At 34.2% G+C, this 12,044-nt stretch overlaps 1 protein-coding gene across 1 annotated transcript in view; it reads right to left on the bottom strand.

Moving 5' to 3' along the window:
* Positions 1–10,783, bottom strand: part of BMP5 (bone morphogenetic protein 5) — a 121,941-nt gene extending 111,158 nt beyond the window's left edge. The window contains exon 1 of the mRNA XM_002714515.5: positions 9,404–10,783. Coding sequence (XP_002714561.1) covers positions 9,404–9,893 — 490 coding nt within the window. The 5' untranslated portion in view covers positions 9,894–10,783. The remainder of the gene's footprint in view (positions 1–9,403) is intronic.
* Positions 10,784–12,044: the final 1,261 nt, after the last annotated feature.

The raw sequence follows: 12,044 nt of genomic DNA, 5'->3' as shown, positions 1-12,044 counted from the left end.
CCATCATGGATTGACCTTTCCCAGACACCCTACTGAGAAACAGAGTCCATTTACAGTCCAACTCGAAAACAGAGTCAAGAAAATCCAGGGTTCATTTTCTCTGGGGAGAGAAAAAGTTGTGTGCATAATGCTTCAGAATTTCAGCAAGGCAATTATTTGACAAAGTCTAGTGAACTTAATTTAGATCTACTGCAACCTAAATACCCCATAGATTCTATTCTAGGGGAAATAATTGTAGTAGCGGTAGAGATCATTAATAGAGTACTTATCTCAGTAGGATTAAAGGCTTATGCCCTCACAACACTGAATCCTAACCTCCATTCTTTATTATAACCTCCACTTTACAAACAAACAAACAAACAAAAAGCAGTCCCAAAGAAGTGAAACAGCTTGCTCAATGATATACCATTGTTAAATTCAAGATTGGCATTCAAACTAATCTGACTCCAAAACCCTAAATCTTAAATCCTACTAAGAGGCTTGAAGAAAAAACAGTGACCCCCCTCCACTCTCTCTCTACAAAACATTAACCATAAAAGCTGTTTTATTGATGACCTTCACATCTTGGCACTGTGTAAGTCTTCAGTGCCTACACCAAGGTTATTTGCAGAGCAGCCTACCCAATTTCCAAGCTGAACCCTCCTTTCTTCAACTTTTAATAATTAGAGAAGTAAAATAGTCATCCTCAGCAGCTTTGAAGGGAACATGGACAATACTAGAAAGGAGCTGTTCTAGTCAGTGCTCCTCTTGATTAAAGGGCAGGGGAGATGACTCCGGCCTGAAGGCTTAGTGGTTGATTATTTATGGGAACTAAATAGCTGACATAGCTGCTCCTCCACTAAATTCTCCCTATTTGAGTCAAAAGAGCTCTTCCAGGGGAGAGTAAAGGTGGCACAGAAGAAAAACTATAATCCCAATTTACCTCATCCTAACATTATTTTCACTTGCAACATTAACAATGGAATGTGAATGCTACATGTGAGAATATCACATTACTCCACTCAGAATTCTAAAACTTTAACACACAATCATGGGTCATTTCAGAAGACAGGGAATAGGAATAAAAACAAATTGTCCAAAAGATTTTAAAATGCATTGCTCTTCACAGTTGCTGTACCTCTTTGCAATTATCTAGCACTTACAATACCAATTTTTGATTGGTAATCACAGGCTATTTGTATTACAATCTGAAAACACTGCTTCTTCCTGTTTTGGGAATACAGGGTTTGGGCTCTTTAGCTTTGTTTTTAATTTTAGTTTACTCTAAGATAATTTTGATATTTCAGCTGAAATTACTGACCTATATATAATTTAATTTTTTCAACAGGTTGTTTGTTTTTACTATTTTAAGCTTTATTTACATATGTATTTATTATTTTAGAGGCAGAGAGAAAAAGATTGATTTCATCCAGTGGTTCACTCTCCAAATACTTGCAAATGCTGGGGCAGAGCCAGGCTGAAAGCAAGGGCCTTGAACCCCTGAATGGCAGAGACCTAAATACATGGACCATCACATGCTGCCTCCCAGGATGCATGTTAACACTAAGCTTGAGTTGGAAAGCAGAGCTGGAACTTGAACCCACAGATTCTAATATAGGATATGGGCTTCCCAAGTGGTGTCAACCTCTAAGCCAAAAGGCTGCCTCTATTTTCACTATTTTGTATCATCAACTCCTGAAATAATTATCTCTCACGCTAATTTATGGTACTCTTTTGACTTTAGAATAAATAAGATGAAATCCAAAATACGTGTCAGTAACTTGAACTAAAATTAAAATGATTCTAGAGTTCTTGTTGACTGAATATCCGATTACTCATTTATCCAATTGTGCCAAATAACTTATATTTGTTCCTCAAGTTCTATTTTCCACATTTCTCTACTCTGCCTCCTGCATGAAGAAGCTGATTTACAGGGGCTACACCACTGGGCTCCGTGGATCTTGGACTTTGACTGAGGATCGATGAATGGATGGTGGAAAACCTTGCTGTGGATATTTATTCCATTACTCCCTTCCAGCTGAGTATACACTGACAATGTCTCTCTCCCAGCAGCCACAGTTCAGATACCTATTCCATGTATCTCTCCTCTGAGTTGTCTGGCAACTATTTCCTCCCTCAGCCTAGAAGGAATGAAGGTTCCCTGCTGTCCCTGGGTACTTCATTATCTCCTGTTTTGCTGAAAAATCCTGCGCATAGCACTATAGACATCATAACTTTTGTTAGAATCTCCTCAGATGATTTAGTTTACATATAGTGTTCCTTCTGGGACCCTGATAAACCACTGAAAGTTGAGAGAGAGAGAGAGAGAGAGAGAGAGAGAGAGAGATGAATAGGACATGATAGGACATGGTTCCTGCCATGACAGCATACAGTCAAATCAGTAGGGTTGGTGTCATGGATCCCGTGCTTAGAAGGGTCCTGCATTTGGTCTAGTACTCTGATGCCACCATCCTAAAATTTTTAAGAATTTTTGAATTTCAGTTTGCACTGAACTCTATTGATGATACAGCTACTCCTGCAAATATAGTACACGTGATGAATACCAATACAACTCTAGTAACAGTAATGGGTATTTCTAAGCCTTACTCTGCTTCAAATACTGGTCTTAAAATTGTGTGCTAATTAGCTCATGTAATTCTATCAACACCAATGGAAAAACACTTTTTTTTTTAGATAAGGAAACAGAGACACAGAAAATTTAAGTAACTTGCTCAAGATCACATTGCTAGTGGAATTATGGATTCCGATCCAGGCATTCTGGATTGCCCTGTGCTACTCTACTTTTGCAATGGAAGCACAGAAAATAAAACAAAATTAATTTATAATTAAACTTTAAATTCACATGAGCAGTAACATGCCATGGAATTAAGTCTCTAGAAATGAGTGTTATTCCTTTAAAAAGAGGCTAATTGCAGACTCACAACAGGGACAAAAATCTGCACAACAAATAGTATTCAATTTCTCATATTAAAAAACAGCTGAAGGTTTTCATAAATGTTACAAATGTCAAGTCTCGCAGTTTTGACATATGTCCTATCATCCTTAACAAAATTCATGCCTTTTGAAACTATTGTCTTTATCCCTAACAACTTTAGGAAATCTGTTTAATAAGGACAGTAAAAATGCTAACATTCACTTCTAAAAAGAAATTATTTAAGCATAATGTCTAAGAAATAGTTTATTTAGATTCATTTGTTTCGAAAATACAAAATTACTTCTTGGAATATAAACACCATGCACCATTGTTTATGAAAAGAAAGACGAAAGGACTTAACATTATGAAGACAAGAATCTTCATTATCGTAGAAATTACAAAATAGCACTTACCCAAGTTTAATGTCTATCTGAAACTATTCAAAACTACATAGGGTTTTGGCTTTTCTATTTTATGTAATATGTGTTCAGTTTACTGCCTTCCAACCAGAAGACAATACACTGTCTGTGGTGTGCAAGTTTGTTATTCTAGGTTGCTTTTGTTTATTTTTTCTCTCCCCAAACCATGAAATATCTTTTTTTACTAATCTACAAATGATGATTTTTTCTCATCATAAATATTGTACACTTTCATAAATTTTGTTTCTGTTTTGTTGGACTAGAATTTACTCAATCATTTGGACAAGACTTACACAAACCAAGAGTTACTACTTGGTTATGTGAATTCCTTTAAACATCTCTCAAAAAAAAAAAAAAAAGCAGGTAAATACTGCATTATTTTTACTTCATGGTCAGACTTGGTGAGCTGAATTTTAAACATCCCAATCTGACATCAAAATCAAAACAGATCTCTTCCCTACTCCCCGCCCAACCCCACCCCACCCCCAAATAAATGAACTGGTTGTCAGCGCTGACTGGTGTGTTTTCAAGGATATCTTAGCCAAGGGTATTATTTTAAGAGATGAGCAAATGGGGAAACCCCACAGCCCAGCCAATAAAATATGAACTTAAGGTGCAAAGAAGCACTCATAAATATTACTAAGAACAAGGGATTCATTGTTTGCCTCCAGCCCTCTCGGTGGCTCCTCAGATCTCAGCCTCTCTCTCTGCGTCAGGGAAGGCTCTTCCTTCAACCTGTGGTTTTTTTTTTAAAGCCGAGCTACTACATTATTTATGACTGTGAATGTGAGTAGCCCGTCTGTATGCTCTTCGTCCACAAATACTGAGACGCCCCCTCTTTTCCCCACTTGGGCATTTTAGTGTGTAAGGATGAAAGGGTTTTCCCCTGGAGCTGATGTGGTTGGGATTTTGAATTAGCAGCTGTGACAGTACGAGGTAGACTGAGGATTTCCCCACACAAACTCCACCTGCACAAGTCAAAGACCAGTCTTTAACAACTCATTTCATTCATTTTCCTTCTTTCAAGTACTTTTTAAAAGCATATTTTCTTTTGTTTTTCCAGCTCGTCCTCAGTGTGCTATGCCTCCAACTGTTACTCTTGATCTCTTTATTCTGTCTCATCAACTTTTCTCAACTTAAAAAAAAAAAAAAAGCAAATAGTAATTTCTTCCCAGAAGTACTATGAATATTAAACAATGATAATACGAGTAATGGTTTTTTTATAAACTAAATGGGAATCGCATGTTTGAATACTGTTATTTTTGTCCAATGTTGTATTTTTTTTCTTTCCTTCACACTTCCTCTTTTAAATTTTAACTGTTTTATAAAATAGTAAAGGCAAAAGCCAATTAAACTCTGTCAATGGGATTCTCAGGAAGAGATGAGGAGGAAAGAATGGGATGATGGAGAAACAATTACAGGGGTGGCAAGAGCCAAGGCAGTTCTGATGCCCTTGGGAGCTTTTCTCCCAGTGGGTGGAGGCTGCAATTGGCACGTCATAACCTTTTCCTTCTCAACTAGAGAGAAAACAGGAGACTGTACCTAAATTCTCAAACTGGAACTAATTGATTTCCAACTAATCTAAGCCTCTAGCTATGAAGAAACTAGGACTAAAAGCAGACCCCAGGAAGGGAGGGGGGTGGTCTAGGGAGGGGTGCCAAAAGAGCCTGGGGCCAACAGAGACTTCAGAACTAAAGGGGAAAGGCCCAAAACATGTTAGGGGTTAGAGAGAGAGAGAAGGGAGAGGGAGGTGATATGAAAGAAAATGGAAGAATGAAAGGGTGATTGAGGCAGTCTCAAGTCCCACTAGCCTGTGTTCAATGCTTTTTACGTATTTCCAGCAGTTACTTCTTACCAAACTTCTGCAACTGGCTATTTGTGTAACCATTAAAACTTACAAAAAGAAACCCTGGAATTAAACCATAATTACAGCTATCTCTGACATCCAGGCTAGTCATTTGACAATCAAATAGCTTTAAAGGAGAAGACGAATCCCTTTAGTCACATCCATGAATGCTTGGGTTGTTGAAGAACAGAATAAAAGGTGTCAGCCTTTAGCAATGCCATTTTTTCCCAAAATTAAATATGTTAAAGAATGGTTGTTGTTTTAACCAATATTATCACTTTGTGTTCTAGGCATAATTCATGAATATATAACCTAAAGATTATCATTTCTTCCAACTCATCCACCTTTCACAAAAATTCTTGTATGTGTTTATGGGTGTGTTTATGTTACACAAGTGTTAATCACCCTTTTGGACACACTACATAGATAGGTATCATAGGTGGATACGCATATAAATTCCTCTTTTCTGAGTACTTAAATCAGCCAAAAGCAACAGTTAATATCAATGATGTCTTTCAAATGTATCAACTGAGGACATAAGCATTAATTCTTGCAGTACCAAGAGGTTTTTAAGGACTCGAGGAAGCAAGTGTGGGGGAATTTAAAGTTTTTAAAAGTATGCTTTTCTTTTATATCTAGCATACTAAATATATTTATAAAATATGAAAGAATAAAAATACATTTAAAAGATTTATGTTGGAAAATTAATACATATTATTAAAATATACTTAAGAAACATTGGACTCCAAACCAACCAATCAAATGAGTCAAGAACCCTTAGTATACTTAAAGTTTTCATAAAGATACATGTAAACAAAGAATAATACAAACATAAATTTCCTGTTTCACTGTTTTTTTTGTAATTTCTTCTAGAACATCTACAATGTTGTCATTCTATGTGTACTATTACAAGTAGTCAAAGAAAGATGTTTTCTAACTAAAAGATCTCAGAAACAACTACATGTTTATCTTTACATAAACAAGCAAAACACTAACTAAATATTGCAAACACATGCTCTAGTCATTCCTTTCATCTGCATTGAGATTTAGTATAACAACTGATCCTTCACATTTTGTGAAAGAGATGTTAGCAAGGAAAAATATTATCAAAGTGGTATTAGCTAAGCAAAAACTCCACTGATACTCAACACTTTTAAGCAAAACAAAAACAAAAAACAAAAACAGTGAGTTAAATATGCAAAAGTTCGATACTATGGACTGACAAAATGTAGCCTAAGAATAATAAATAAAATAGACTAGAAAATTTCATTTCACACAATCATTTATATCAGTTTCTTCAAAATGAACAAATCACTAAAATAATTTATATGTAAAAATGATATATTTGATTTTATATTTAGATGTTTACATGCCTTAAGGCAATTTATTTGCATTTTATTTTTTCTTTTAGTAAATTCAATTTTGCACTTATCAACACAAATCTAATCTTACTTGAAAGATAAGAAGTAAATATTTTACTACATATGATTCTAAGTTTGCATTAAGTATAATTGTTGTGATTAGCATAACCTATGTTAGAACAAGGTATCTTTCTGAATGACAACATGAATGCAAAAATACATTGTTTACTCTGAAAATGATAACATACATGTATTTTATAAAGAATGCCACTCAACTCTATTTATATAATTCATCTTATTATAGGAAATGTCAACAGATTCTTTTCACATATTTAAGTATCCAGGTGACTTACTCAGTACAAATCCATTCTACACTGCTAATTTGAGTTATTTGCATCTAGTCTCCATAATATACATTTCCCTTAAGACACCAAAAAGTAAACTTCTTTTGAGACTTTCAAGATCACCAAACAAGTAGCAGTTAATATTAGCTAATAAACATTACAGTAAAAGAAACTGAAATTCTTGGTGCAATTAATAATGGTTTTGCACTTTTGCCTTTTATGAGTATGCTTGTCCCTATTTTATTATGCAAAAGATAGAGCAGTTAAAGCTTTTTACTAAGTAGTCATTGGTCACAAGTTTGGAGTACATTAAAAGGGCACGATCTAGGGATCACACTGTGGTTCAGCTTTCCTTATATACTACTAAGAGAAACTCACCTAGTTTCAGAATCATTTTGTAGTATATCATGTGAGACATTTAGTTTGAAATTATTAGATGAAGAAACAAGAAGTGACACAGTTTGGTATTGAAGAAAAGTCATTATTAAGCTGTTCAAGCATTTTAAAAATAAAGTTTTCTGAAGATTATATTCAATACTGTTTCTGTAGAGAAAGTTGAATAATAAAATTTTTTGGTATAGATGATAAGCTAGTAACCTACTGTGTTATTGTAACTCAACCAATAATAACAAAAATTTCATTGATTTGAAGATGTATATGTTCATTGATGAAAAATATACATTCTAGAAATCCCTGAATAAAAATGTTTTTATTGTTTTGGACTTTCTTGTTCTACTTAGATTTATAACAAGTACTGGCAAACAAATTCAAAAATAATACTTAATATTTTTCTAATCATAATAAAATATAGTATTAGAGCAAATTCATGACAGTTCTTGTTTTTCAAAGTGTATAGCATAACACATTTTTCTGTCAGATTTTAGGTATTTTGAACTAATTTTTTCTGTAATTTGTTTTATGAGTATGCAAATTAGGCTGCTTCAAATTTTCTACAAATGTATCAAAACTAATTTAAATTCTTGAATAATACTTTTGCTACAAAGTAAAATGTTTCATGACCCACATCTGTATGGGTCTTTCCTTTATCCTAGGAAAGAGCAATCCAACAGATTTGGAATTAAGTTACATTTTAATGACTTAAAAGTGTCAAATGAAGTCAGTTAATTATATGCAGAAGAAAAGGCCTCTGAGACACCTGATTAATGCAACAAATGATGACTTACTAAAACTTAATAATGAGAGCGTTGTTTCGAGTAACATAAAACATGATTTATTAAGCACCTTATCCTTCATGCTAGCATTGCTAAGAGCAAATGAGCAGGGCATATTAAGAAACATATATTATAAAAGCATCCATGTGTTATTAAGATTTGTTGCTATCTGACTTTTCAAGGAATATTTCCTTTGAGATATTGAATGAGGAAGTTTTTAGTTAAGTGTATCGTAAAACATGTGGCTTTTAAATCAAGGCAGATTGCATTTTTAAAGTTTTAAAAGTTCTGACATTAAAAATTTTCAAATATTTCCAGTTGATTAAATTTGTTTATAAAATTTTTAGTCTTCAAAAATAAAATATATTCTATGTAAATTTCCTTTGACTATTTGAAAACAGTAAGTTTTCACATTTGGTTTGAATAACATTAACGAAAACAACAGCTCTTGTAAAGTCATTTTAAATTGATAAGTTCTTTAATATTATTGTAAGAGGAAATAGTAAGCATTAATTTGCCATTTGATATTGTCACTATTGAAAAACTACTATGAACTACTAGCATTGAGTAAGAAATAATTTTAAAACTTATTTAATAATATTGTTGCTATTCAGACATTTTCTACTAAAGAACTGTTCTCAAGTAAAGAAATTTATACAAAGAGCATGAGAGGGTGTTTTACATTTTTCTTGCGTGTGGAAAAAATTCACTAGGTATAACATAGTTTAATCACTACATTTAGGAAATGTTAGATTGAAGGTTCTTTTAAAAATATTTTTCATAGAATTTCAGGACCCCTCCCTGGATTATTTGATAGTAATCATTTAAAGTATGATTTGATCTTAGCTAACTTAATGTCAATATTTTTACATTAGTTACTTCCCCTAGATGAGATTTTTGAAGCTGCATATAAAGATATACATTCTTCAAGTTGCTAGTAAAAAAAAAAAATGATTCAGAATGTCACTTTTACTTTCCCCTCTGTAAGTGCTTGCTGCTTTTCTTTTTCCTTTCCCCCCATAGCATAGTCGCATAAATTTCCTTTCTTTATCGCTTTTTCATTCAAAAGTTTAAGCAAGTTTGAAATTTTAACAAGATGTAAAAAATTCAAATCTAACTGAGCTATAAGTGTTCAATTACAGCTTTTCTTATTAAAACAACATTTGACTCTGTTGCCTAAGGCAAAATCTTACATAGCATCAAGGAAAGAAAGGAAACAGAAGCCAGAGAGGAGAGTTATAGAAAATGACTTTATATAAACATGACCACCTACCAAGTAGCTCCTTTACCATTAGGAAAACTTCCACTTTGTAATAACACAGATTAACAAATAAATGAACGACATACCTAAGTTGACAAAGCTCATGACCATGTCTGCATCATTCAGAAAGTTGGTATCATGTAGGCTGGCTAGAGGAGGGCTCTGGGTGGTCAGAGGCGTTGTTCGAGATAACTGTATACGGCGAGGATACCCATTGGGAGAGGCTGGGTATCCCTTTCTTGCCCCTCTGGTCTCTTCTGCCAGGGATGCCCTCACTGAGTATTCCGACTCTTCTGGATTTTCTTCATTGGCCATGGCATTGTACAGGTCCAGCATAAAGAGAGGCGCAGACGACGCTTGTTTTCCAGGTGAAAATGGTCTGGGTCTGTGAGGCAAACCCAAGATAGAGAGAATTTCCCTCTGTATTTCCCGTCTTTCGTGGTTCCGTAGTCTTCTATAAATAAAACTGGAGTGAACATGATTGTCTCCCAAGCCTCCTTTTGAATAACCCACTAGAACCCAGCAGCTCCAGAGAAAAGCCACAATACCCCTAAGTAAAAATGCAGTCAGATGCATTTTTGTCCAAAAGCAAAAGTTGATATTTTTAGTCCTTCTTCTCTTAAAAAAAAATTCCTAGGAGGTCCAGTTTCCCAGTAGCTGAACAAACAAATTTACCTATTCTTCATGACAGTGACATTTCTGAACACAACATCCTCACTGATTTTCCGTTCCTATTTTAAATATTTTGGAATGTGTCAAAAGTAGTTATTTCTACGAAAGCTGAAACTTGGATTTCCAATTATCCACAGTTGTTAAGAGTTTTTGCTTCATTGATGTGGCAGAAGACGACTAATAGTATTTGATCGGATGACCTATGCATTCCTATATGAATTTAGGATGATCAGGCCTTTGGTATTTGAATTAACGAAAGCTGATCTTCTGATAAACTGAAGTTCCCAAGTTATCTTCACTTGCTCTTGAGTTCTTCTCAACCCTTGAGCTCTTCCCAAGACAAATCCTGATTTCTGAATCACAGATCTAGGCTGATCTGCACCTTGGTGTTGGAATATATATTTGTCCGGCAGCTTGGTGATAACTTTAACATCTTTTGTGTCCTCCTAGTGTAAAATAACACTCAAGGTTGTACTATTCAAATAAATGTGTTCCCCTGAATTTACTTGAAATCCTTCCTGTAAATCCATTCAATCCCTTTCTCCTTCTTACTGTTAATTCCACCTCCAGCAGGCACAAATATACCAGCCCTTTTCAAGAGAGATCTAAAGAGTAATGTAAGCACAACCCTGCTGGGAAAGAAGAGGCTTCTCATTGTAATTTGAAACTGGTAAAGCAAAAAGAACTTAACCCTTTTGCTACCAGAAAAGCCTCCATTTTCACAATTTTCTAGCCACATATCAACCAGAGAATAGTGATACATGGAACATACAAGTTCTGGGGGAATAAAAGCCAGTTTTCAAGTAGCAGACTAATGATTTTGCAACCCATTTTATACAGCAGTCTTTTGGAGCTTTTTGTTGTTGTTGTTTAATGGCATGCATTTAACACACTTCTGTATTAATTCTCAGGTTTTGGCTAAGTTAACATGATAGGTATCCGATCTATATTTGAAATTGTTTCTATTTTTTATAAGTCATTAAAGTTTACATATTAAAAAGAAAAGGGATAAGTTGTAAATAGAGGTTAATTTCATGTTTCTTTATGCCAGTCAGATCTTTTCAAAATAAAATACAGGGAAGAACTAATCACTAGTATACATATCTTACCTCCCAAAGTAGTAGTTACAATAATTCAATAATGATGATTAGATAACCCAGCTTTAAATGGTTTTATATATCAAGACTTTAAACAGAAGAGTATATTCATAGTGCTCTTATGAAATCAGTACAGTTGAAATATAAATATCCTAAGATGTATTTTGATTCCCAACTTTTAACTTACTTCAGTAGAAATGCAGACAGACTTACAAATTAGATATTGCCCATAAATGGTACTCAATACTTTGATTTGTTTTAACTCATAAAAATAAGCATAAAACAAATATTCTTCATGACTACATACAGATTGAAATTTGAGTTTTTAAAATTTGATGGGTAAAGTGGGGAAAATGCACACCTTTCTAAAATACCATGCTTAATCCAAGGAAATGAGCGAAGTATGTGTTTATCCTTAATGTTTAATGCCTTTACAATTTGGAAGTCTGCAATGTTTTTGTGCAGCTATAATTTTCCTTACAAGCTCTCACTTAACCTCAGGGCTCACAGTACATTCATTGTCTGGGATACTATTCTGATACCAATGTAAATTTATCAACCAAATTCTAGAACTGTTATGAAATTTTAATGTTTTTCCTTTACTCTACCTAGAGGCGCCTGGTTTCTTGTTTAATTTCTGTTAAAATGTTTCCGCTGAGTGTAGACAGCAAACTCATTCTTCCCACAAATGTTCAATTTATTGATGAAATCAATATATTGAAAAGAGCTCACAGAATCCTATTCTGTGCATCATTTTTCTTATACAAACTCTGTGCACTAAAGCTTGATGGTGCTGTTTGTTATTTGCCTTACTGAAAATCCTTTATTAATAGCCATGGAATATGCCACAAGAGCAGACCTGTGTGCTGACATACAGGAACCCCTCTGTGAAACAGATACCACTAAGAATAGCAGTAGTGCAAGTTGGGAGTAAGTGAAGAAGCAATATTTCAATAAG

The sequence above is a fragment of the Oryctolagus cuniculus genome, chromosome 5 (assembly GCF_964237555.1).
Source record: "Oryctolagus cuniculus chromosome 5, mOryCun1.1, whole genome shotgun sequence".
Taxonomy (NCBI): Eukaryota; Metazoa; Chordata; class Mammalia; order Lagomorpha; family Leporidae; genus Oryctolagus; species Oryctolagus cuniculus.
This window is presented reverse-complemented; position numbering and strand designations above follow the sequence as displayed.